The sequence below is a fragment of the Lepidochelys kempii genome, chromosome 3 (genome assembly GCF_965140285.1).
Source record: "Lepidochelys kempii isolate rLepKem1 chromosome 3, rLepKem1.hap1, whole genome shotgun sequence".
NCBI lineage: Eukaryota > Metazoa > Chordata > Testudines > Cheloniidae > Lepidochelys > Lepidochelys kempii.
The window spans coordinates 193,633,265-193,660,035 of record NC_136382.1 but is presented as its reverse complement, the minus strand read 5'-3'; the positions used below and the strand labels follow the sequence as shown (position 1 = coordinate 193,660,035).

The 26,771-nt window shown below is 40.8% G+C and overlaps 1 protein-coding gene across 4 annotated transcripts in view; it reads right to left on the bottom strand.

Moving 5' to 3' along the window:
* The window catches only part of PPP3R1 (protein phosphatase 3 regulatory subunit B, alpha), an 87,094-nt gene that overhangs the window by 16,893 nt on the left and 43,430 nt on the right, over nt 1-26,771 (bottom strand). For 3 of the 4 annotated variants that reach the window (XM_073339461.2, XM_073339459.2, XM_073339460.1), the window contains one exon: nt 20,525-20,564. In XM_073339461.2, coding sequence (XP_073195562.1) covers nt 20,525-20,537 — 13 coding nt within the window. In that variant the 5' untranslated portion in view covers nt 20,538-20,564. Of the gene's footprint in view, nt 1-20,524; nt 20,565-22,503; nt 22,546-22,950; nt 22,976-26,771 lie in introns of all 4 variants that reach the window. The other variant, XM_073339458.2, reaches the window with a different exon arrangement.

Genomic DNA, 26,771 nt, shown 5'->3' with positions numbered 1-26,771 from the left:
TAAATACCCACTGTAGCATCTATGAACTTGTCTATGCTGAATATTGCTTCCTCAGCTGCCTGCACATGGAGCTGGAAAGAGATACAAGGTAAATAAAGCAGCTCTGAGCACCTGTTCATTTAATTATGCTTTGGATTGTTAACATGCTGCATTCCCCCTTGCCAATGATCTTCTGCTTAGAATGAACACTATCTAGGATGTGTGCCTGCACAATATAGCATCTCACAGTAGTGCCAAGACTATGTTATTCATCAGCTCTACAGTGCAAACAACGCTGGCAGAGCTACTCTGAAACCCCTCTGGGCCTCAAATAGCCTGGATCACTTTATACTAACCCTTATGCAGAAAGTGCTTAACAGATTAGGAAGGGGAAGCAAGATACTCCCAGCAATTGGCCAAGTTACAGAAAACAATTCTTCTGATAAAATCCACAGATAAGGTATGACTGTATGTTCCCACTCCTTATCAGTATATCGAAGATTTTGTTCACAGTGGGCTTGTCTACATTGCCACTTATATTGCTCAGGGGTGTGAAAAAGCCACCCCCTGAGCTATGCAAGTTACATAGAAACTTAAAGCGCTGTCCACATCACGCTATGTCAGTGGGAGATGCTTTTCCTCTGACATAGCTTCCACCTCTCATTGAGGTGGAGTAATTATGCCAACGGGAGAGAGTCAGCATAGCGCATCTTCACCAGACGGGCACTACAGTGGTGCAGCTGCACTGATGTAGCGCAGTAGTGAAAATTAGCCCTAACCTTTTGCTTCTAGCAACAGAAGTTGCGCTAGGTTTTCAGAGAAAATAATTAAAACTATGTTGTATATACCAATATCTCAATTATTTGGAATGTCAGTCACTAGTTGAGCTCAGGGGCAGACAGCAATACATATTTTATTGAACTCCTGCTTATAGTTCCGACCTCTTCCTCCCCCCCCACATCTGTGGGCAATAAAGTGTTATAAGAACGAGCACAGTTTAAAAATAAGCCTTTTGGGTTGGGGGGCAGCTGTATCTTGGGACCCCTTGACCAACTGACTCTAAATTTGTACCACTAACTCTATCCCAGGACTTCAACTGGCATAGCCACTTTCAGGTCAATCTGAGAATGTATTTAGAGCATTTTGAAAAACTGACTCCAGACAGAAAGCTTGGCTCAACCTTCTCTGAAGTGCTGCAAGGGCCACCCCAGAACGAAAAAAGAAGCATGAAAGAACATTTAAACATTTTACACCAACTGACTCATAACAAAAAGTATATGAGCATACAAGCGCATACCCTATTCTTGATTCAAACTGTAAAATTCCTCCAAGCCAAATAAAATACTTGACAAAGCACAAGAGAGAATCCCATAAGAAACCACTGTATATGAAGACTGGCAACATTAAAATACGCTGAGCTACAGGTAAAGGGCTAAATAGAAGAACTGGGATTTTAAATCAATGAAAAAAAGTAAGTGCAGAAAAAGAAACTGTGGAAAGTGTAAATACAACCTTGAAACTCCAGAAAAAATATACAGACCAAAAGGGTGATACACAATTTTAAATTAAAAACAATATCTGAAGAATAAGAAAAGTTAATGAAAAAGTGACAAACAACTAATGCCTTTTACCTTTCTTTAAAAACAAAAAAAACTTGCCTTAAAGTGGCAGAGGTTAGGAACAGTTTTTTTTACAGTGGGAAGGGGTGAAAGTAAAACAGTTGTATTATGAAAGTCCATTTAAAGGTGGGAAGAAAGTGTGCAAAGAAATGCTTCGTCTATCTGATAACATTTATTTCCATGCTTTCTTAAAATTCTGACAGATACAGACACCACCTAACCATTTCTCTCTCCTCCACAAAATTATAAGTATTTAACTATTGTAGCATCAAGACAGTTTTCCCCACTCAGTTTAGAAGGTCTATTTTAAAAGTAAAAAATCATCATTCATGCTTGGCGACTTGTTTCAAAATTTCTTAACAGAGAAGATTATCATGGAGCTTTTGTAAGAAAAATGGGCAGTGCACTAATGAAATACAATATACTGTATTTCAATGGAAGAGAAATTCACAGATTTTAGAGCCAAAAGAGACCACGATTAACTAATATGACCTCCTATATAACACAACTTAAAAAGTACAGTCAAAGGAGAAGAGGTAATTACTTGCATATAATTGCTCACCAGAGGTGCAAGTGGTAGTAAATCCCCATGCTTAAAATCCATGCTTCCAGTCTAAACCAAGCAAGAACTCTCCAAGGGTTACTATGAAGTTTTCCAAGCTATTACCTCCCTCCCAAGAAGTGGCACATTTTACTTCTAAAGAAGGGCTGCAACAACCTCTAGGGCCCATAATTTTCAGTTCCTTTTTCAACTGAAAGCCACAAAGCATTAACCAATACAGACGTTACCCAAACTCTGTGAAACATTGGAAAGTGTGGATCTACTGAAACCTGTACCTTGAGAGAACAGTTTCTTTCTGGAGAAAAGGCAATTACTTATCTGTAATAGTTGCAATAAATCCCCCTTCTTGGAAAGTTAAATGCTTGAGTGAGTTCTCCTTCAAAGAGCAAATCTAAGACAGACGTGAAAAATAAGGAAGAGACTACCAAGCCAGGCTGCAAATAGGTGTGAGAGCATCAGTGAACCAACTACCACAAGCAGCAATCATTACAATAGCATGATTTTATAACTGTAGGAAAATATCAAATGCAACTAGTGTTGCATATCCCATGTTCCCTTAAATATATACTGTAATTGGTGAGAGAAATTGATATATTTAACTTGAACATATACTGAAATTTCAAGACAGAAAGTTGAGTCTACACAACAATGTCCCCGCCTACCTTCAAAGATGTAGGGGAAAACTGCAAATAGTCTGATCCAGAATATCAGCATAATTCTGGAGATGGAATAGTTATCAGTTATAGTAGCAGGATAGTTATAGCGACATAATCAGTAATCAATAATAAAGTGTAGAACTAAGTCACAAATAAAGAATGATAGGAATGGTCATTCCACAAGTTTGCCTTGCTCCAGTGAAGCATCCCAAGATCTTCTGATAGGAGATGTACCTAAAGGGTAAGATCACTCCAAACAGTCTAGCTTCTTTGAAATTGTAGTTCCAGTGTAGTCATCCTCTCAGAGGGCCTAGAAATGAGAAGAGGAAGTTACCTTGTGCAGTAACGATGGTTCATCAAGAGGTGTCCTCCTATGGGTGCTCCATTGTAGATGTATGTGCATCCCTGTGCTTCAGACTGGAGATCTTCAGTAGCCTTGTCTGTTCGGCCCACACATGCGCTCTCCCCTCCTCGTGCTCTGTCTCAAGGCTAATTAGCACAGAGCGGGCAAACCACCCTCAGTTACTTCTCTACTGCAGAGTCCCTGATAAGAACTCAGGAGTAGAGGGAAGGAAGGTGGGTTGTGGAGCACCCATGGGGGACACATCTCAAAGAACCATCATTCCTGCACAAGGTAACTTCTTCTTCTTCTTCTTCTTCTTCGAGTAGTGTCCCTATGGGTTCTCCACTGCAGATGACTCCGGAGCAGTATCCTTAATGAAAGGTTGGGGCTTCGGAGTTGAGTCTGTTATGGATAATAATACTGTGGAGCCGAAGCTAGCATTGGAAGTAGAGTCCCCAGTGATCAGAGTGTTCTGTGAAGCTTTGTACAGATGCCCAGATGGCTACTCTGCAGATTTCTGAGATAGGGGACATTCCTGAGGAAAGTGACAGACAAGGAAACCAACCTCATGGAATGTGTGTAAATTCCAGATGAAGACACTGCATTGCAAACATGATAAACAGTGCTTAACACAGTTTGAGACCCATTTGAAGTGTCTCTGGGACGATACTTCTGTGCCTTTAGACGTTTCCACAATGGAAAGAAAGAGCGTAGGGCATTTCCTAAAAGTCTTTGTCCTGTCCAGGTAGAAGGCCAGGGCTCTCCTGGCATCTAGCGTGTGCAATATGGCCTCACTGTTTTCACAATGAGGCTTAGGATAAAAGGTTGGGAGGTGAATTGGTTGGTTCATGTGAAAAGAGGAGTACATTTTAGGAATAAACTTTGGGCGTGGCCTGAGAGTAACCTTGTGTGAAAGAAGACTATAAAGGGTGTGTGTGCTGTAAGTGCTGCTATTTCCCTTATTTTCCTCACTGAGGCCATGGCCACCAGAAATGTCTTCACTAACAGATGTGTAAGTGAACAAGTGGCCATTGGCTCAAACAGTAGTCTAGCCAGGCTCTTTAAAACTAGATTTAGGTCCCATGTTGAAGGGGGGCATCCAGATTGAGGAAAGAGGTTCATTATACCCTTGAGGAATCTCTTTATAGTTGGGTGTGAGAAAACTGAGTATCCCTCTATTTGCTGATGGAAAGTTGCTATGGCTGCCAGGTGTACTTTGAGCAAACTGAAGGATAGCCCTCTCTTCTGAGAGCTAACATCACAGGGAGAGTAGCAGATGTCAGGATAATGTGTCTGGAATTGCATCAAACCTAAAACCTGGTCCACTTTTGTAGTTAAGTATGATGGGTAGCCAATTCCCTACTGTATAGTAACACTTCCTGTACCTCCTCGGAGCAGGTGCTCTGTGTTGGACCCATGAAGTAGCCAAGCCTTGAGTCCGACTATCTGCAGGTTAGGATGGAGAGTGTGTCCTTTGTTCTGCAAGAGGAAGTAAGGAGAGCGATTGGTGGACACGCTGCTAGCTTTGACAGGTACAGGTACCACATTTATCTCGGCCAGGTGAGCGCACTCAGTATGATGTTTGCTTTTTCCTCTTTTTATTTAACAAGACCTTCAACAACAGAGGGAATGGGGGAAAGGTGTAAAGAAGGCCCTTGTCCCATGGAAGTAGGAGAGCATCATCTAATGAGTGCTGTCTGAAGCCACCCCTGGAGCAGTAGTGTGGGCATTTCCTGTTCATGTAAGTAGCGAACAAATCTATTGTCTGTGTCCCCCATTGACAGAATGTGGAGTATTATGAAGTACTGCTGGGTCAAGTTCCCACTCATGGTCTTGTGAGAACTTGCAACTGAGACTGTCCGCTGTTGTGTAGGTAGGCCGCTGCTATCAGAACATTGTGGCAAATGCAATAGTTCCAGAGCTTTAGTGTTTCTGCGCAGAGAGAGGATGATCCGGCACCTCCCTGACAATTTATGTAGTACATGCATGTGATGTCTGTCACAACCTTTGTGTGAATACCTCTGAGCCATGGGAGAAAGTGAACGCAAGCATTCCTGACTGTTCTGAGTTGAAGGAGGTTGATGTGGAGGGTTGCCTTTGCAGGCAACCATTTGCCCTGAGTTATGAGATTGCTGAGGTGTGAAAGCATGGCATGGTATTGCCACCCTTACATATGCACTGCTGCCTGCAGAGCTGGGCCCTCAGTCAGCAGCCAGCATTCTCCAGCCACCCAGCTCTGAAGACAGCAGTGCAGAAGTAAGGGTGGTATGGTATAGTATTGTCATTCTTACTTCTGCGCTGCTGCTGGCAGGACACTGCCTTCAGAGCCGGGCGCCTGGCCAACAGCCGCCCCCTTTCCAGCCACGCAGCTCTGAAGGCAGCGCAGACATAAAAGGTGGCAATACCGCAACCCCCTGCAACTCCCTTTTGAGTCAAGACCCCTAATTTGAGAAACACTGTTCTCCCCTGTGAAATCTGTTTAGCATAGGGTAAAAGCACACAAAAGAACAGATTTCACAGGGGGAGACCAAATTTCACGGTCTGTGATGTGTTTTTATGGCTGTGAATTTGGTAGGGTGGTAGAAAAGGCATGGGTGGCTGAACCCATGGTTGGTCATACTAGGTGGGCTGAAGTCCAGACTGAGGGTATGACTGGGAAGGCCTGAGTTGGTAGCAGGAGGAAGCACAGTGAGAGTGATGGGACAGGACCTCCTCCTGGTCACTGTCTGACTCTTCACTGGAAAACATGGAGCCGATACAGAGACTGGAGGTACATGGCTTGGTGTTGGTGGTTATTCCGGGGCTTGAGATGTACCCAGTACCAGAGCCCTGGTATCGATTAGAGGAGACTCTGGTTCCTCAGATACCATGAGGTCCTTAGAGAACCTAAATTCCTCTGGTGCCACAGTAATTGGTAGTCAGTGATTGCTGGTACTGAGACAATGGTACCAAGGGAGCAGGCAACCTTCACCACACTAAACGGTCCAATGTTGGTTGCCTTACAGTTGTCGGTACTGAGGGCATCCATACCCACACCATCTTCCCAGATGCGGCACGGTCTCCAAACCTGTCCCTGACCAGCAGTACTGCTGCTTCGATACGTGTGCCCAGGGGGTCCTTAGACATACCAGTGGTATCTGTCTCACAGATCCTGGCAATCTGTAGGTACTGTGCTTAGATGCCTTCGGTGCAATTGATATCGAAGAGACCTAACCTCCTCTGGCTGATTCAGGACTCACCTTGAAGCTTTTTTTTTTTTTTTTAAGAGGTCTTGCATGGAGAGTCTACGGATTTCTTCCTCGGTTTACTGGCCTGGAGAGGGAAGGCTGAGGAGAAGACTCATGTTGCGGGTCAGACGTAGGCTGCAGAGCTCCCTCCATGAGGAGCAGCTTTAGTTTCAGTTCCCTTTTTGTTCGGGATCTGGTGTTTAGCTCATGACAGAAGGTATACTTCTGTGGAATGTGGCCCTCCCTGAGGGAACGGACACAGCACGAATGCCTGCCCGTAATCGGAATGGACTCCTTGCAGGAAAGGCACCTCTTAAACCCGAGTGAACTGGGCATGCCCTTTACTGGGGGAAATCCCCAGTTTAAGAGAAAAAAAGGGTAAAGCAAAAAAAAAAAATTACTTTTTTAAACAAGAGGAAAAAAACTAAAGGAAATTCTATCAGATGATGCTAAATGAAGCATGTAATCCAGTTTACAACAATTGTGTGAAACAGCTAAACAACTTCAGCCAGCAAGATGTCTGATGAGTACCTTGGGAAATCCTGCATAAAAAGGATATCTGCTTTCCATAATCAAATAAAGGGATTGAACTTATTGTCAAAGGAAATAGTATCCAAAAATTTTCTGAGAGTGACCAGACAGAACCTGTTTTTCTTTTGGACAGTTTATACATACCATGAACCTCTGATGAAAAAAATGAGGAGCAGGAGCATCTTTCCTGGAAGCATTCTGAAAAATGTATTTATTATTACTGAGTGACGAGCCCTTCTAAAGAGTTTGTCATTGACCAGTTGTGTCCATTTGAAAATATGTTCTTCATTCTTATCAAAAATGGTAATACAAGGCGACCAGTATTAAGTCAACCAGTCTTGAATCTTTAGTTACCCACACCAATGACAAGTTTTCTAAGAACATGCTGGCGCAATGCTGACTAGAAAGAGGGGGCAAATTTCCAAAGAAGAAAATGTCACATTCCAAGGTGATGGCAAGATTATGGACAGTGGAGACAGGAATCTAAGATAAGAAGGGGAAGGAGGAGATGGAATAGAATTTGAGAATATTCCTTTAGCCCAAGAGAAGCACTTTGGCCTTAGACTTTTAGCTGAAACATAGGAAGCAAAGCCAGTCAGAAGATAACTTCCACACCACAAAACAGTGGTCAGATGAACCATCTGAACTCTTAAAGTTCAAAAAGATGGCCACTATTTCCCAGGTTCAACTTTGAACTGGAAATCTAGAAGCAAAGGGCTCTCAACCCCATTTCAAATACCAGGAGTTCTGTTAACTATTATTTTAACAGAAAAGGTTTCTACTCAGTCTGTAATGATGCAATGATTTATAGGACTTTTTTTTTTTTTTTAAGTTTTTAAAACTTGAAAGAAAAAACATATTTGACATTTGTGTGGCTAAACAAAGGGGGACAACCCCTTAAAACCACTTCCTTTTCTATTCAGGTTGTTTGATTGTATGGTAAATTTCAGTTCAATTGGGATTCAGGTTAAATTACAGATGCTGAACAATAGGTCTTGTGCCAGAAATAGCTACTAAAATCTCAGTTCCAAAACAATTATCTTGAAGTTGTGAAGCAAAGGTGTTATAACCTAAACTGAAAAACGTTTCAAGCTATATTTTGAAAAAAATGATCAATAAATGCAGATAGATTGAAGGTCCATGTTGAATACATTAACTGCTATATCAGAACCAGACCAGCATTCAGTCTAGTTTGGCGTCGGCTTATACTGGATTCTTCAGAGGAAAGCATGGGGAGGATGACATACTTGTTCATGGCAATTGAGCAATACTAAACCATATGAGTGGAAAAATGTCTTCATTATCCTAACTGTTGATCAGCCTATGCCCTCAAGCATAAAACTCTTATAACTGCCATTCCCAGTTAGCATAACTGCACATACTATTCTTATTCATGTAAGTGTCTAATCATTTTAATTACTAGCTATTTGCATCTATAATATATATCCCAGAGCAAGTTCATAAGTTAATTATACACTGCATGTCTCGGCAAGTATTTTTTAAAAATAAAAAAATTCTATTCCACATGCTCAAATTTGACAAAAAATGCTTAAACTGCCAGAAAAATTCAAAGGTGGGTGAGGTAACAGAAGTTGGTCCAATAAAATCTGTTGATGAGAGAGACCAGCTATCCAGCTTACACAGAGCTCTTCTTCAGGTCTGGGAAATGTACTCTTCACAGCTAATAGAAGGTGGAGCAGACTGTTTAGCATAAGTAGCTAATACATTTCAGGGGACCATTCAAGGTGAACTGGCTTGTTAATACCTCTCCAGTCAGTGTTCTAAACATTGTGATAAAAAATTCCAATGGTATATTTAATCTTCATGAATTGTCTTGGAAATGCTTTCACATTCTAAAAAATATTTTTAAACAAGGCCTCCTTTTAAAAAATAAACAGAAGGGTAAAAAAAATGCAGAGTGTAAGACTTGTTCTAAATCAAGTGTGTTTTTGTCTATTTTCATGTCTGTCTGTCTTTAATTTTTGGTGCCATCTGCTTGTTACAGTATTCTCTGCCCAGCAGTTTAACTTCATATTTTTGCCATTTACATAAAAGAAAATGTCATAGAACAGATTTTATATCAGATTTTAAGTGGGGTACCCTGTTTTGCATAAGCAGTAGACACTAAAGCACTCTCCACAAAGTTGAGATGATATTCTTACTCATATTCTTATTCATTCTTTTGATGAAGGCATGTTCTTCTCCATTCTTCTTGAAACCATGTGGGTAGATTCATTTACCTGGACTTCCTCCACAGATACACAGGTATCTCTGTTCTCACCCATCACCATTCTGCTCCTTCCTATAAAAAACTCTCTATATACCTGATAGCAATCTGCCCCGCCAGTAAGGTTCATTTTTGACTCCTTTAAGTGGAGGAAATCAGAGCCTGAACGGAATCTTTACCATCTGTTTTCGAGATCCCTAGAAGTTAACTCAGAAAGGTCATCTATTTCAACCACATAGAACATAAATCTGTGGATAAAGTATAAATCGTGGGCCATTTCAGTGACAGCGAAAAAGATACTCTGACCTATGAAGATTTATCGGGTCAGTAGCTGCCAGTGAGCCTGCTGACTGAACTAAGGACAAGCAAACAATACCCAGCTCCAAGCACTGTTATTGCACATAGGCCCAAGGTCCACAATAGTACGCTGGGCCACAGATCACTGAAACAGTAAAGGAGAAATTAACTTGATCTACATTTGTTGAAGCAGAGTTTGCCTGTACCTCAGTGAATTGATCTGAGTATCCTTGAGTGCTGATTGGGGCCAGCATTCTTCTAACCTCACACACTGGAGAGGTAACCTTTGTTGTTCCAGATTTCCTTAGATAGCTGAAGATCCACTTAACCCTCATTTTCTGCTTTTTAGGTTTAACAGTAGTATTTTTTTCTTTTGAAATAATCTGGAGTAGGTAAAAAACATTTTGGATACAAATGTCATCAAGAGGCATTGAAAACTGGTGAAGAGTAGGAATGTCATGTGAAGAGGGGAGGTACAGCTGATGCCAAACCTATGAACTTTAACTGACTCCACTAACTGCTAGTCATCACTGAAAGGGTACCACCCATCAGTTGTAAATTGCTACTCTGAGGTTGCAAGAGATGCAATCGCACATATAGAGATATTGGCATTTTAAATGGATATCTTGAAAAGACAGTCTGCTGGTAAAGAAAAAAATTAATTCAGTTCTGTTTATATTCATATGCCATTGAGAAAACCATCTACATTTTTTTAATAGAGTTCCAAATTTAAGTATTTCTTAACAGAAAGACTATTACTAAATGCTTCCTCATTCATCCAAGCAGCTGTTTTGTTAAATTCCAGAGGCAACTATTAAACAGGTCTTACTAGTAATGCTGAAGGGAATTCTAAGCTCTTACATAAATCCATGGAAATGCAATGGAATGCATGTTCTTGGATTGATATTAAAATTAAAGATATTCATGGTATTCGTTCTAGGGCTATCTAAAGATTTTTTTTCAAAAATATTTGAATTATCTAGTTCCATTTAAGTGTAGTAGACACTTGAGTTGATACTCTTTTCAGATATTTAGCAAGTACTGCAGAATACATGGGTTCCCCTCCTCTAAAATGGCGATAGGGAGTGTAGAGATTACGGAGGCCCAGGACACAGTGGTCTCTTACCCCCTTAGTGGCCATCCTGAATAGTGCCTCGAAAAACATTGACAACTAAATGCTTGTCTAGACTGCAAGTTACTGCATGGCAAACCATGATGTGAATCTACAGCCACACAGTACTGTCCTGTCTGGACACTGCTACAAAACACTGCACTCTGGCGTTCTCAGGGTGCTGTAGCAGTGTCCACAAAAGACATTACTGTGTGGCAAGCTGGTGTGCTGCAGATTCACATCTTGGCTTGCTGTGAAGTAACTTGCCATGTAGTCTGGCCTTAACACCATGGTGAGGAGAGGAAAATCAATTCTCCAATCCATGATTTTTTTAAAGATGCAATTTTATAGCTGGCAGTCTGTCCACATATGCCAAGCAGTGATAGGTGCTTCAGAAATGCAGACACACAAAGAAATTTACATCTGTATATTTTTAAAAATAAAGTCTCTCAAAAAACTTGTGTTAATGATATTTTGCTAGACATCGATAGTACCAGTAATTACATGCCATTGTTTCATAAATGGTAAGGCCAATGTTAAAAAAAAAATGTGCCCTGAAGTGAGGTTACTAAGGCCTTGGTCCAAATCTAACTGAAATCAGGTTTTAGAAAGTCTCCCACTAACTTTAATGAGCTTTGGATCATGCCTTAAGTCTTTACGTAGGCACCTTATATGAGAGAGTCTGGATTTTCAAACGTGCTGAACACCCTGCACTTCTTCACTGAAGATCTATACTCAAAAATCCAGACACTTAAGGTACCTAAATAAGGATTTAGAAGCCTAAATTTCAGGCATTCTTAAATATCAGCATAAACATGACAGTAAATGGTCTATAAGGTGGCAGTTTTGCAAAAAATCTTAATTTTTGTAGTTTTCCAATTTGTGAACACGGATCTTACCAAAAACACTGCTAGAAGATATTTTGTTCTCAGCAAAGCTATACCCTGAAATTCATTTTAAAAATAAGTTATTTAAGATAAAAGTTTCTCATTAGAATGGACTGCAGAGATCTCAAAATAAAGGAGACCTTCAATCAAAGCTCTCACCTCAAAATCTTGTCTGATGCACAAATATAATGTTTCAGAGTGAGCAACTAAGACAGCCTCTATTTCAGTCTGAGGTCAAATGTCAAAAAAACCGATGCCCTTGAGAATGCATTCAACCACTTGCTTGCATATGCTTACACACAGCTGGTTTAATCCTTTTCATGGTTTCAGATGTGCCATTTACAATTTTTAAGTACAGAAAATAGATGTTAGGCTCAGATACTGAAATAAAATGTATGGTACAAAAGTATAAGCTTTAGTAGCTTCCTCTCAGGCAGAAAAATCTCAATTTTGAATAAAGGTGGAATATTAGGAACCTGGTTATATCCTATGCTCATTTACCAACTGAAAATACCAATATTTCAAAACGGAAGGTAGAATTAAATGAATCCTTCTCGACTAGTTAATGCTTGCCATCCTTTGACCTATACCCTAGATGAGCTGGGGGGTTTTTTGTTGTTTTTCATACATACTGTTATGCTGAAATGTAGTGGGGATTGCTTGGTTCACAATCATCTGAGATTGGGTGTGAACACACCGTTCAGTTAACATAACTGTCAAGATGAGTTAATTAGAAGCCCCCCATCAAAGACAAAAGGGGATTGGTAAACTTTCCCAGGAGCTTTTGCTGAGGATTGTTTGTGCTTTGTGTGGGACTGGGGTGGGAGCACAAAGAACAGACAACAACAGAGAGGCAGAGGCAAAAAGCAAGAAAGCCAAGCAGGAGCCGTGTGAGCACAGTGTGACAGAGAGAAAAACTAGAGAGAGCACCTATGGGCTTGGTGTTGGCTAAAGAGGCTTGGAGCGGTAAGCTAAGAAACTGCTCTTTTTATTCTTAGTTCCTCCTGTGTTTGGAGAAGGTCTTTGTACATGTCTTGCATATAATTAAGACTGCTTCAAAGTGAATACAAGACTCCCTCAGTTTCTACTTCCAACTGGAATGGCTTCAGGGCTCCACAAATTGACTAGCTGCTCAGGTTGAAAAGAGGCAACACTGATGTTGAAACTGGATCCCATTCCCAAGGACAGACTGGGAGCTGGTATTCTTGATGACCCAAAGTAGAATAATTGAGGTACTTGCAGTAAACAAAAATGGCCAGGTGGATTTAAAACAAGACCCAGAACAAGAACTGGAAGTTCCACAAAAGGAATTAAAGCAGCACCTGGTCGTTTGTAAGAAAGGGGTCAGAGAGGACTGGCAGGTGGAGTGAAAAATCAACACCCTTAAGCAACAATTATACCGACCTAAACTCTTGAGTGGACAGTGCTGTGTTGACGGGAGAGCTTCTCCCGCCGACGTAACTACAACCTCTCAAGGAGGTGGATTAACTATGCTAATGGGAGAACCTCGCCCGTCGGCATAGGAGTGCAGCTGCAACACTGTAGTGCTGTACGTGAAGACAAGCCCTCATCAACAGAAGCTGGTCCAATAAAAAAATATTACCTCACCCACCTTGTCTTTTTAATATCTGGGACTGACAAGGCTAGAACTACACTATATAACTATTGTTCTCTGAGATGTGCATGCAGATGCATATTACACTCAGGTGTGTGAACACCCAGTGCACCAAAACCAGAGAACTTTGTCTAGCAGTACCAGTAGGGGCAGCACTTGTGCCCTTTTTGGTCACATTAGCCCCTCCCCTGCTTATTTAAGGGTACTGCTGCCCCAGCCCCCACTTCCTTCACAGGAAATGTCAAGAGTTGAGACTCCAATACAGAAGGGACTAAAGGTGGGCTGTGGAATTCGTGTCTGCACCCACATCTTGAAGAATAACAGTTACCATACAGGTAGGTAACAGTTTTTATTTCGAGTAGTTGCAGATGTGTATTCAACTGTGGCAGCTCAGCAGGAGGTAGGCTCAGAGTCCACTTAAAGAATGACTGCAGAACTGCATTCCCAAAGCTTGCAGCTGATCTAGACACAGCTATAATAGCATAACATTTGGTAAAAGTATGTATGGAAGACCCAGTGGCCACCTTGAAAATGTTCAATATTGAAACATCGTTGAGAAATTAGATCAACGTTGCTTGGGCCCTAGTTGAATGAGCCCATAGCTTTTGTGGAGGTGTGACCTGAGCTACTCCAAATGCCACTGTGAAATAGGAAGTTATCCATCTGGAAATCGTCCATGCAGAAACAGCCTGACCCTTCGCTCAATCCGCACAGGAGATAAAAAGCTGAAGTGATAAATGAAATGATTTAGTCCTCTCCAAATAAAACATCAAGCAAGGTCTCACATTCAATGCATGAGGCCACTGCTCATCTCCATTTGAATGTGGCTCAGGACAGAATACTGGTAAATATATTATTTGGTGAAGGTGAAACCATGAAACTAGTTTAGGCAAAAATTTTGGATGAGGTCTTAGGGCCCCTTGGTCTTTGAAAAACTGAGTATACTTGGGCTCTGCTATTAAAACTGCAGCTCATTTACTCTTATTGCAGATGTGATAGCAACAAGAAAAGCTATCTTGGCACAGGAGGAACAGAGAATAAATTGCCAGGGGCTCAAACAGAGGACCCATAAGGGCAGCCAGCGCAGTATTAATGTCACACAAAGGAACCACAGCTTTCACCACTGGAAAAAGATGAACGATTTATCTTAGAAATATCAATACTATGGCGTTTGAGAAAATTGACTTCCCTTGGAATGGAGGATGGAACACAGATCGCAGCAAAGAGGATCTTGAAGGAGCTGAAGCATAGCCCAGAGGACTGAAGGTGTAACATATACTCCAAAATGTCCTGAATGCAGGTTAGCATTAGTCGAATCCATTGAGCTAGTGATTAAATTGAAGAGAGCTTATATTCGTAGCTTTAGTGGAGTTTTTTCTACTGTAGAGTAGCACTTGTCTAACAGCATTTCTCCACATCTAGCCAAGCAGCTGTGAAGTGCAGACTGCTCAGCACTGGATGCCAAACTTGAAACCAGTGCTCAGTTAGTAGGTCAGGATAAAGAGGAACAGATATTTGTGACGGAGGGTCGAACCAATAGACTGAGGAGGTTGGAGAACCAACACTGTCTTGGCCATGCTGGTGCAACGAAAATTAGTTTGACGTTAGTTTGAGAATAAGCTGAGGAATGTGTAGGATCAGAGGAACGGTATACATCAGTGCCCATTCCCAAGTCAGCTGGAAGGTGTCAGTTAAGGAGCCTGGACTCAGACCCACTTAAGAACAAAACTGATGGCACTTCTTGTTATCTTTCACTACAAACAGGTCAATAGCTGAGATTCCCTATTCTGCAAAGACAGACATCAGCACACTGGTTTTCAGACACGATTTGTAATACTGGGAGAAACTCCTGTTGAGGTGATTGTCCAAGTGATGTTGAACCTCTGATAAGTGAACAGTTGTGGGAATGATGCTCTCCTTGATGCCAAAGTGACAATATTTTATTGCCTCCTGACAAAGCTGGTTGGAGCAGGCTCCTCCCTGCATGTTCATATAATTGGGACCCTATGGTCCATTTTGATCAACTTCATGGTCATAGACATTTTAAAATCGTAAATTTCATGATTTTGGCTATTTAAATCTGAAATTTCATGGTGTTGCAATTGTAGGGATCCTGACCCAAAAAGGAGTCGTGGGAGGGTCATGGGGGGTGCGGGGGTTATAGCACTGCTACCCTTACTTCTGTGCTGCTGCTTGCATCAGCTGCCTTCAGAGCTGGGCAGGCACAGTGTGACAGCTGCTGAATGGGAGCCCAGCTCTGAAGCAAGAGCCACCACCAGCAGTAGCGCAAAAGTAAGGATGGCCTGGTCTGGTATTGCCACCTTTACGTGTGCGCTGCTGCCTGCAGAGCTGAGCCCCCAGTCAGCAGCCACCACTCTCCAGCCACCCAGTTCTGAAGGCAGCAGTGCAGAAGTAAGGGTGGCATGGTTTGGTATTGCCACCTTTACATCTGCGCTGCTGCTGGCGGGGTGCCACCTTCAGAGCTGGGTGCCTGGCCAACAGCTGCTGCTCTCCAGCCACCCAGCGCTGAAGGCAGTGCATAAGTCAGGGTGGTAACCCCCTTAAAATAACCTTGTGGCCTCCATGTAACCCCCCTTTGGGTCAGGATCCCCAATTTGAGAAATGCTGGTCTCCCCTGTGAAATCTGTATAGTACAGGGTAAAAGTACACAAAAGACCAGATTTCACTGTCTGACATATTTTTAATGGCCGGGAATTTGGTAGGGCCCTACATATAATACATTGTGGAGATGATGTTGGTGAATATATGTACCACTGTGTCATTTATCTGTGCCTGAAAAGCTCTGCACACATTATAAATGGCTCAAAGCTTCAGGATATTGATACAAAGGGAAGCTTCCTGTTCTGTCCACAAACCTTGAACCTTCAGTGTCCTCAGATTCACTTCCCAACTATCATGGAGGCATGAGTACCTATGGTCCTGACTGGAGAAGGATGGGGAAAGGGAACACCCTGACCCATATAGATCTGATCTGTCTATCTCTCTAAGGACTCAAAGATGGGCGGTAGCACTCCCACTAGGCCATTCAGTGACTAACAGTTCAGCTGATATACCAACTTCAAGCAGTCCAGAAACCTATTGTGCCTTGTGAAAATCGCCACATGGGAGTAAGTGTCCTGAAGATTGAGGGAGACAAACCAGTCGCGTGCTGCACCACATAAATGCAGGCCCTCATGTAGCCTAGCAATCTCAGGCATACACATATTGTAGTTGAAGGGTGGGAATGGAGACAAGCACAGGCGATGAACTGCTTGAAATAGTTTGTTCAGCAGAAACAGCCTCAAATGTGTAGAGTCTAATCGGGTCCCAATGAACTTAATTTTACATGTTGGTATTAATGCTGATCTCCCTTTGTTCAAAAATTAGACCCAGACAATCAAAAGAGATGCAATGTGTACTGGACATGACAGATTACTTGGTCTCTGTACTTGTCCCTCACTAACAAATTGTTCAGGTATGGAAAGACATGAAGTCCTCTTTTTCTGAAGCACACTGCTACTATTATCATGCATTTGGTAAACAGACAAAGGACAGGGCAAAGGGAAGTACTATGTACTGATAATTGTGACCTGTCACCACGAATCTCAGAAACCTCTTGTGCCTTGATAAAATCGACACACAGAAGCAAGCGTCCTGAAGACAGTTGGTGGCAAACCCGTCATTGTGATTCAATGCAGGGAAGGCAGTGATAGGGACTAAGGCTCATGAGCCACAAGTGGTTCTTTGCAGTACATGATATTAAAACACTGATTTATTAACCAATCAGGATGCTTTTGCTACGTTATTAACCAATTAAGTTATCAACTTGCACTAAGTTATTAACTTATTTGCTGTGAGAATAATATAGTACTATAGTAAATGAAACAATGAATTCACACTACTGTGGCTCTTTTGGGTAATGTTGATTGCTAATTTGGCTCCTGAACCACTGAGGTCTGAGTATCACTGAGCTAGGGTAACCATGCAGAATCTTGTTTTTGATGTACTTGTTAAAACAATGGAGACAACCTACTCTATGGTTCCCGAAGCCTAGAGAGCCTGAACCTGCTGTAGGCACTGAGACTCATGAGAGTGGATTCTGGAAAGGGAGAGGGTAGGAGGGTGGGAAGGGGGACCGAACAGGAATTGAATGACATAATCCAGTCCAATAGTGATTAACACTTGTCTGTCGTTAATGACTCTAACCCTGTAGAAATGGGACAGCTTGTCCGCAAACAAGAGGAAAATGACTTAAAGCTTGATGACTGGAATGTCTACCTCGGCGAGACCATCCAGTTCACTGCTTGCATGACACTAATGAAGGACCGGCTGACTGGTTGAAATTGGGACCACAAGACCTTCTCCTACATGACTTGTCTCCCTTTCTGGAGAAATCCTGCTGTTTAGAGGGATAATTCAACTGAAAGAGCTGTTGAGAGTCATATTGCTGCTGTTGCCCCGTGAAATGATGACTCTTTACTGCCAGGTTAAAAACATCAAATGAATGCAATGTAGCTCAAAAGTCCTTAAAGGAATGTAGCATTTCGTAAGTTTTGTCCAAAAACCAAAATCTACCATCAATAGGTAAGTCAGTCCTCAACGGTCTGTTGGAAATTGGGAGCTATATCGGAGTTCTTCAGTCATGAAGACCTTCTCACTGGTACAACAGAGGCCATAACTCTAGAAGCATCCACCATGTGCAAAGCTGACTGTTGTGACATCTTTACCACTAGATGGCCTTCTGCAACAAAAACCTTAAACTCTTCCCTGGAAGATTCTGGCAAATGATCTGTAATTTTTGCCACAGTGTCCCAATTTACAGAGTCATACTTTGGTAATGCGGATTTGTAAGGATGAGGTTGAATAATTTTTCCTCCCCAAAAGTCCAATTTTTTAGAGTCCTTGTCCTTTGGTGTCCTTATATCCCCCTTGTCTTAACCTCTCATTAACTGCCTTTATGGCAAGAGTAAGGCACTGGATGCAAGAACAAGCTCTCAAAACGGTGCATAGGCACACAGTATGTCTTATCAGTACACCTCACTGTAGGTGGTAAGGATGCTGGGTGTTCCATAGCATCTTCCAAGATTCCAGGTTCCAAGATCACTTCATTTATGGAGAGAACCACTCTCCCTGAAGCTGAAGACTGGAGAATATCCAGCAACTTTTAAGTGTTCTCCTGAACAAACACCCTATACACTCAAGGCTGAAGCCATGCACCTTAGGAGGTCCTGACACCTTTCAAAATTCTCAGGTACAGGGGAGGAAGAAATCTGGCACCACAGAGTTGTCCGGTGATGAAGAGGAGGAAGGAAGCTGAGCCAATTGCATCTCCTGTGGTGCCTGTAACACTGGTTCAGGCTGAACCAGTTCAGCAAGAGCAACAACCCCCGTCTGTGGCTGCAGCGTGGGAGGGTTCAGGAGGAGAGGCTATCAGCAGAATAAGAGACTTCATTCTGGACTGAGGAGAGGATCAGGACCTCACCCATTGCACAACATCCCAGGCCTGCTATAGGAGCAGTACTGATCTGAGTACTAATGGTGATCCCCACAAGGTCTTGATAACTTTCAAAACTGATAACGAGAAGGTGACAGAGGAGGAAGACATCTCTGTGCCCAACCCTGAAGAACCTTCCAAGTAGTCCACAGGCAATGGAGGAGCCTCCCCCTGGAAGGGCCAGTAAGTATCCAGCCTCATCTTAAGTCCAGAACGCAGGATGTATCAGTGCCAACAAAGGTAAAGCAGTTAATACTTTAAGTACTTACAGGGAGCGGCCTCACTTACATTTGGTACCAGAGCAGATGTTGGTACTGAAATCAAAGCCGGTATCAGTCCCACAGATGGAGCACGCACCAGAGTCATCACAGCACCAAAGATAGTACCTGCACTTACAAGCCCCTCAGTACCAAAAATGCATGAGACATCAACTCTGCACCCTGAACTGGAAAAGGCACAGAAGACAGTGCCAACAATAACAAGTCTGCAACCAATCCAGACAGTGCCAGGTACACAGAAGAAACCACCATAACTGAACATTCCTGAACTAGTGCAGAGTCAGGAACAGATAGGGAAGCACGTCCAATGCTGCCCGATATGCTACTTGCATGGGAACAGTTGGTGCCCACACCAATGTCGTTGGTTCCAAACTCAACAGAAGTCCCACAAGTGGTACAAGAGGGAACGATACTGAGCCCACTTACTCTCACCTCACTCACTCACTGGCCCTATTCTAGCTCATGTATCAGATCAATCACAGTGCTGGTCTGCACTCACCTTAGAAGGAGAGGAGGAATCTCTCTTAGCTTGGGAATGGCCCCAGTCCATTGTAGGAGACCTTTTTCCTAGAAGGACCAGAGGAAGGAGAACTGTCTCTCTTCCTCCTAGAAGAGGAATCCAAAACTACCCAAACCACCACCTTTGCTGGCTCAGATGCCTTCTGAGGGGCCTGATGATCTATGGAGGTCCCCAGTGCCAACAAAAGACCTCATGGCCTGCTTCAGTAGATACTGCTTCAAGTGCAAGTCTCTGGCCACCAAATTCTCTTCTTGAACAACGTGCAGTTGAAGCACCTTTCTTTAATGTGCCCTTCCCAAAGAGACAAACAAACAGTGAGAGTGTGGGGATCACTACTCGGGATAATTACTCCACACGACCGGCAGTGTTTAAACACCAGTGGGGGCATCACACCAGGCAAATCCTAACTAACTAAACCTAAATCAACTGCAACTAACTCCTCTATGCAGGAAAAATAAATATCACAGATGACACTGTGAAACAAAACATTACATAAAAACTGCACTGAGCACTCCAACTCAAGCCATGGGCAATGAGAAGCAACTGATGGGGTTGGGCAGCCATGCCCTTAAATAAGCATGGGTGTGGCTAAGAGGCCAGAGGGCGTGAGCACAGCCCCTATGGGTATTGCTAGGCTGGGGGACACAAGCCTGAGTGGAAGATATGAGTACTACCACTTGAAGTATTTCTTGTAACATGTTAAAGACACTAGCATATAGGCCTTTTTTTAAAGTCATTTTTCACTTAGTGCAAAATGTATTTGGAAAATAATTTCTCTATGCTTGGTTATCTTGACCAGCCAAATTATTATTATTTAGCATGTGTATTATGGTCACGATAGGCGTTCTATTACAATTGGCACTGTACAAGCACAGAGTACCCGCCCTGAATAGCTTACAACCTATTTTTAAGACAAAATATGAGCAAACAAAGAATCAGAAGGAAAGGCTTTATCAAGCTTTCCACACAAGGGAAAAATCAGTCAGTCAAGGTGGGTGAGGTAATATCTTTTATTGCACCAAATTCTGTTGGTGAGAAAAGGAGCATAAAAGATATTACCTCACCCCCTTGTCTCTCTAATATCCTGGGACTGACACTACTATACTTCAGTCAGACTCTCTCTCTCTCACACACACACACACACACCGAGCTGAAACTTAAAAAAAGAATCGACTTACAGTGTGAGCACATTTCCAAAGGATAGCTTGCCTCATTTCCCTGCAATATAAAAAAGTTTTATTAGTGATAAAGTAAGCTTAGCAAAAGCTACTTTTAACAATGTTTAAGTTTAAATATGAGACCATAAACAGTATAGTGTGTTTTGTTGGTTTTTTTTTTTAAATTACAGATTACTGTCAGTGTACTATTATATACATAATTCTGCATTACCAACAGGTACAAAAATTAAGTTTACCATGCAGCAGAGAAGAACTTTTAACAGTTAAGGATAGCAACATTATTTCCAGGAAAATATCAGCCATGAAGAAGAGGTTTGTAGCGACTAGTAACCCCAAACCTATATCCTAAACATTAAGTCACATTTTACATGCTACTTGTGTAAGTGCTTATGACAGGTTATATTAAAATAAATTAAAATGATTCAAATTTCACACAATAGGTGCTTTATAATTTTATTTTCGATTCACAAAAAGGAATACATGTCCTTATAATGTATTAACATGAAGAACCTTACATTGCTGAACAATGGGATAGTACCAGAACAGGCCCCACCCACATCCTCCACATACACACAAAAAATCCATTCATAGGAGAAATAACGCACACAAATTGTTATTCTCTTCTCTAGAAGTTTGGAAATGTCTTAAAATACTGGGATTTAAACACATCAAAGTATTACTACTTATGTAACACCAGAGTGAGAGACTGGAATACAAAACTAAGAATTTTAAAAAAATTAAATCTGCTATAACAATCTTAGAAATGTTCAACTTAAAAATATTTACAAATTATAGGTTTCAGAGTAACAGCCGTGTTAGTCTGTATTCGCAAAAAGAAAAGAGTACTTGTGGCACCTTAGAGACTAACCAATTTATTTGAGCATAAGCTTTCGTGAGCTTTTGTGATGCATCCGATGAAGTGAGCTGTAGCTCACGAAAGCTTATGCTCAGATAAATTGGTTAGTCTCAAAGGTGCCACAAGTACTCCTTTTCTTTTTACAAATTATGTAACTACTGTAACAAGAACACAAAAGATTACTAAATCAAAAGTTACTTTTTTTCAGTTTGTATACTTCATGCATTTGAGCACTCATGTGCAGTGTTTTTCAGTAGTCAGTTAGCAGGAGAGAATCTGGATAACTGTAAAGAGCTTTAACAAAAACTAGGGAACCAAAAAAAAAAAAACCACAAAACCCTATACAAAAACTTAAGGGATTGTAAAAAATAATTTCAGGACAGCGTTTTTAAAGAACTCTCTACCAGAAAAGGGAATAAATGTAAAGTTAGTTTACTTAAAAAATTTAAGAAGACAGTGCTTCTTTAATACCGTAGATTGGGAAGGGTCAACCAGTTCAGCACTCTGGCAGAGAATGGCTACTTAAGATCACTCACAGGCTAAAAAAAATTGCTTCATGAAAAAGAAATCCTACAAATGGCTTGGGAATGTGACTGCATGTCAATAATAGGAGGAAGGGGTAAATCAAAACATCCCACAAATACTAAGTTTCCTCCTTTAAGAGAAGTCCTTTTTGTAGCAATATATTTGCTATTTATCCCTACTCTGTCTTCTTAGAAAGTATTCTGTGCCCATCTAATTTTTATAGAACAGTTAAACATGTACCCTTCGTTTTCTCCCTAAATGTCTATTTACAGCTTATACTGTAAAGAACTGGAATAAAAATTTAAATAGGGATAATTAGGTCCAGGAAAACAATTTAAGAAGTGCGACTCATACTCCAGGGAAGCTTCCATGAAGGAAAATTTTTCACTGCAAAGGAACATCAGAACTGCCTGTGCTACATGGGAGACCATTGATGGAGCCACAATAAAACTTGGGAAAACAAGTGAAGAGCAAAATATAAGTAGTCAAAACCTAAAAGATGCAGAAGAGATCTTTGGGAATGTGGGGAAACAGAACCAAAGAAAATCTTGACACAGGCAGAAACAGGAACCAAAGGATCCGGATAGGCTACTCTTACAGGATGAGGCATGAAGTGGTAAGAAAACATCAGACCGGAAGGCTGCAAATTAAAGGAGAAAGTTGCATTAAAAAAAACAGTGGACTTTTAGGTACAACATACCCATGCATTAAAAGACTGTTCTGAACCCGTTATGGATGAGGACAAAACTCATTCCTGGTATCTACAACAGAAATCAGTCTGTCAACAGAAACATAAAACGTTTCTGAGACATGAGAGAGAAATATTATAAAGGAACTTAATGTGCTGAGATATTTACTCAATTTATTAATTCAAATATAATATAGATGGCATATTCTCATTGCAATGAAAAATATTTACTAATTATTTGCATGAAGGAGTATAGTAAACTTTGGAGGGACCGTGGGGGTGGAAGACCTGAGCAACTAAGCAAAGTTATGTTCTGTGAAACTGGTACTGCTATTGAGAAAAGAGAAGAGTGCTTACCTATCCTGAACTGGAACTTTTGTATCTAGAAAGAAGACAACAGACATTATAAATCATAATATAAAGTTTATATCTAATATTTGCTAATCATCATAAAATATATGGTAGTTAAAAATTAATCACTTATCTGTTAGTGCTGTGTTGAGTGTTGATTCCCTGAGAGAATCCAAAAGTCTAGTGCATTCTTAAAAAGATCTTAAACCTTCATCTTGGCTTTCAGGAGTAAGTGCAAAAGCTATTCATACCATTCTTGCCAGTAAACCTGTGACTTGGACAAATTCAAAGGAGTTGGGGGGTCCCCAATCCAGAATACCGGATGCCTAAACAATGAAAATTAATTCTCTCCTCTTGGGAGCAGACCTTTTTAGTCAGTCAATCTGGTTTTAACTGTACAGCAAAATTAATTGCTTAATTCTTACTAGTAATCATTTAAACATGAATTGTTGCTAATATCCGATGTGCAAATACAATTCAATTCATATATTCACAAAATTTCCTGTGAAAAACTGGCATTTTTTGACCAGCTCCAGTAAAATGGTCTTTCTGCTACATTTGGAATTTGGTCAGTCAAATATTCCCTTATACCCTATTCTTCAAACCAACTTGTGTGTAACAGATGCTGAGGTGCATACTTCTTCCTTCATGACTGGGGGGAGGACGGAAATTTCGGTCCAGAAGATATGATTTCAGTGCTTATTAACCATGGATTACCTTACAAGAATCTAAATATTAAATCTGACTCATTATTAGGGCTTGAACAAGACAAACTTTTTAACATTCTCTCTCCCAACCAAAAAAGGAAGACAAATTTAGCTGCTGGTTTTGATATTGAAATGCAAAAGGAAATGGTTTTAAAATATATTTTTATTAAGTGGCCTACCAACAACATAAGAAATTCTGTTTTGTCCATCCAACAACACAGCAATAATATGCAGAGGTGCAGGTGAAGTAAGACTTAGCATTGTAGAGTCATAGATAGTGCAAAGTGAATTATGAAGTTGATGCTTTTTAGTCCATTGATGGAGGGTATAAATTCACTCACTCTCTCAATCCCTGCTGTGAGTAATTTCCAAGTGTGATGGTATTGGCAACAGGCAAGGCATCCTCACAGTTGGAATGAGATACTATACTACAGAGCACCTTTGACAATTAAAATTAGATTAATGTAGAGCTTTTTTCACGTGGTATTATATTTTCTTCTTGAGGGAACAGTTTCATTGGAACCTTGCTAATCTACACACTGTTATACGTTGTATAAAGAAGGCGCTCTCTCCCATCTCAAAGAGTTAATGGCAGATGCTAGAGTAAGATTTAATATTACTATGACTTCTATATTTATAAAATATACTGCCCTACTAGAATATTCTGAACTATAAAATCTAAATAAAATGTGGTAAGCATTCTTTTCTTCATTTGCTAATTCACAGGTTTATAATTCTAATGGGCATCCATGTCCCTTGGGCAAATTTGCTACGTCTACTTTTAGTGTCTGATATTTTTAACAGTCAAATCAGACATTCATACTGTCAGTATTCTTAATAGTTAGCTTGTTATTGTTCAAAGTATAATTCTCTATATTTTTTAATACAAAATTGAATTATTCATGTTAAGACTACCAACAAACATTACACATTGTTATGTGGATACCTGGCCACTAGAAGTTAGACCACCAACTTATTTCACATCAGCAAACGAACAGCTGTTCCACTATTGTTCTGTAATCAAGCTAAGAGGAAAAGGCTTGAAATTCTTTGCCATTTTCTCAAGTCATCTAGTACCCTAACTTGTGGAGCTTCTTCTACATCATTTACCAGAGTTAGGTCCACTGCCATCAAAATTGGGTATTTGGAGGAGGCTGCTTAAAGTGGTGATAATTAAAAACGATGCAAATAAAAAAGGGCAGGTAGGTATTGAGCAAACTTCCTCTGACTGCTCTATTAATACACTTAATTTGTTTCATACACACTGCTATATAAATTGGGAGATCTTACCACAGTTAGAGTTTAATGTGCCACCAAGTACAAGGGACAATGCTTACAGTACAGAACAGCACAAGATTTTCCAGTTTAGCAAAAATGTGAATATTTAGCTTAAAATGAGTCTCATCCACATTAGAACCATGTTTTGTGTAACTGGGTTCTAATATGCCAGCCTGACTGACAACGGATACGGCTCAATATATCTACAGGTTTCAGAGTAGCAGCCGTGTTAGTCTGTATTCGCAAAAAGAAAAAGGAGTACTTGTGGCACCTTAGAGACTAACAAATATATTTGAGCATAAGCTTTCGTGAGCTACAGCTCACTTCATCGGATGCATGACTTGTCGAAAAGACTTTGCCCATACAGCAAGAGAGAGAAGCAAGGAGAGTTTGTTACTTGTAAAAAAAAAAATCCACAAAATTTTACAGCTGGCGGGTACAATAGGAAAAATAAATGCCCAAGACAATAGGCAGTTATCTAGTCTCCTAACTAGGAAAGATTATCTCAAAATGTTGTGTATGACATATCTTTCAAGAGAACATATGTTGTAAAAAATGTTCTAAGTATATTTTATTGCATCCTACTGTGCTGTACTGTGTGCACCATCAAGTTTCTGTGTAACCTATTCAGAAGCTGAAATAAAACATTAATAGACTGGTATTTTTCAACTAGTTTTCTCCTTTTACAAATGCTATCATGAAAGGTATTCTGACCTTAATGCCTTTTAATGCTGGCAACCCAGGATAACCATCCTGGCAAGTTTTATGGCTGCCCCCATCCCAAATTTCTCTGTCCCCAAAATGCTGTTAAGTGTGAGAGATTATATGTACAACCTGGCACCCTACTAAATGCTTTGACAACTGTTCATGCCCTAAGACTGATGGGCCAGAGCAGTGAATTACCTCTACCAGTGGCAAGCAGGCTTTTAAGATTAGTTTGATGCATGAACTAAAGAGTAGAGGTCTGAGATTCAGTATGGGCTCTGCAACAGCTTAAAGACTGATCCAAAGCAAGATGAGTTTATCTTTACTTTACCAAGCAGCAAATGGTCTTGGGATTACTGGATGCTTCAATACAGCAGTGTGGGCTACTACTTTTATATACTGTATTGAAGCTACTCAGATAAATGAAATATATTACTATCAATGTTTGTACTTTTTTCATGTGTAGTGTTTGGATGTTGTCATGTGGCTATATCAACATACAGAATGTAATATATCCTACATATATCTCCACAATTCCCAAAGGCAACGCTGGCAAGTGCATCAAATCAGTAAGGCAGGAAATCATTGTCACTGTTTAGGGATCAGGACTGGGGATCTTGTTTTACAATATTAGCAGGGTTGTAGTTCCAGGTGAATTTAACAAACAGATTTTTTTTGACATCACCCATCACCACTGCCAGTATAACAATAGCAGTGACAAGAATTTCATGGAGAGTGGAGGTTATCAGCCCAGTATCAACAACGAGTCTTGCAGGCAAGTCCCCCTTAGTAGTCCTATCAACAAACATGTAAAATCCAATGCAAAATACTTGTTTTCCCCTCCTCATTCTATTTCCTGAACTCCCTTCCCACAGCATCAAATTAAAGATTAAACACACTACCTGTCATGGCCAAAGTCCTCTTTCTTTTCCTCTGATCTCATCTTCCATATGCTGTAGTTATCACAAAGCTTTCAACTATGAAGTGGACCAAAATGCCAGTCTGGTGCTGTGAAACTTCTACTGTTTTTGTAAAAAAATGTACGTGATCCAAGCAGTTGCCAGGACTCTGGTTCTCTTGTACATGGCAATACCAGATTTTGACTGCCTCCTTTTTTCCTTGGCAATGGGGGATACT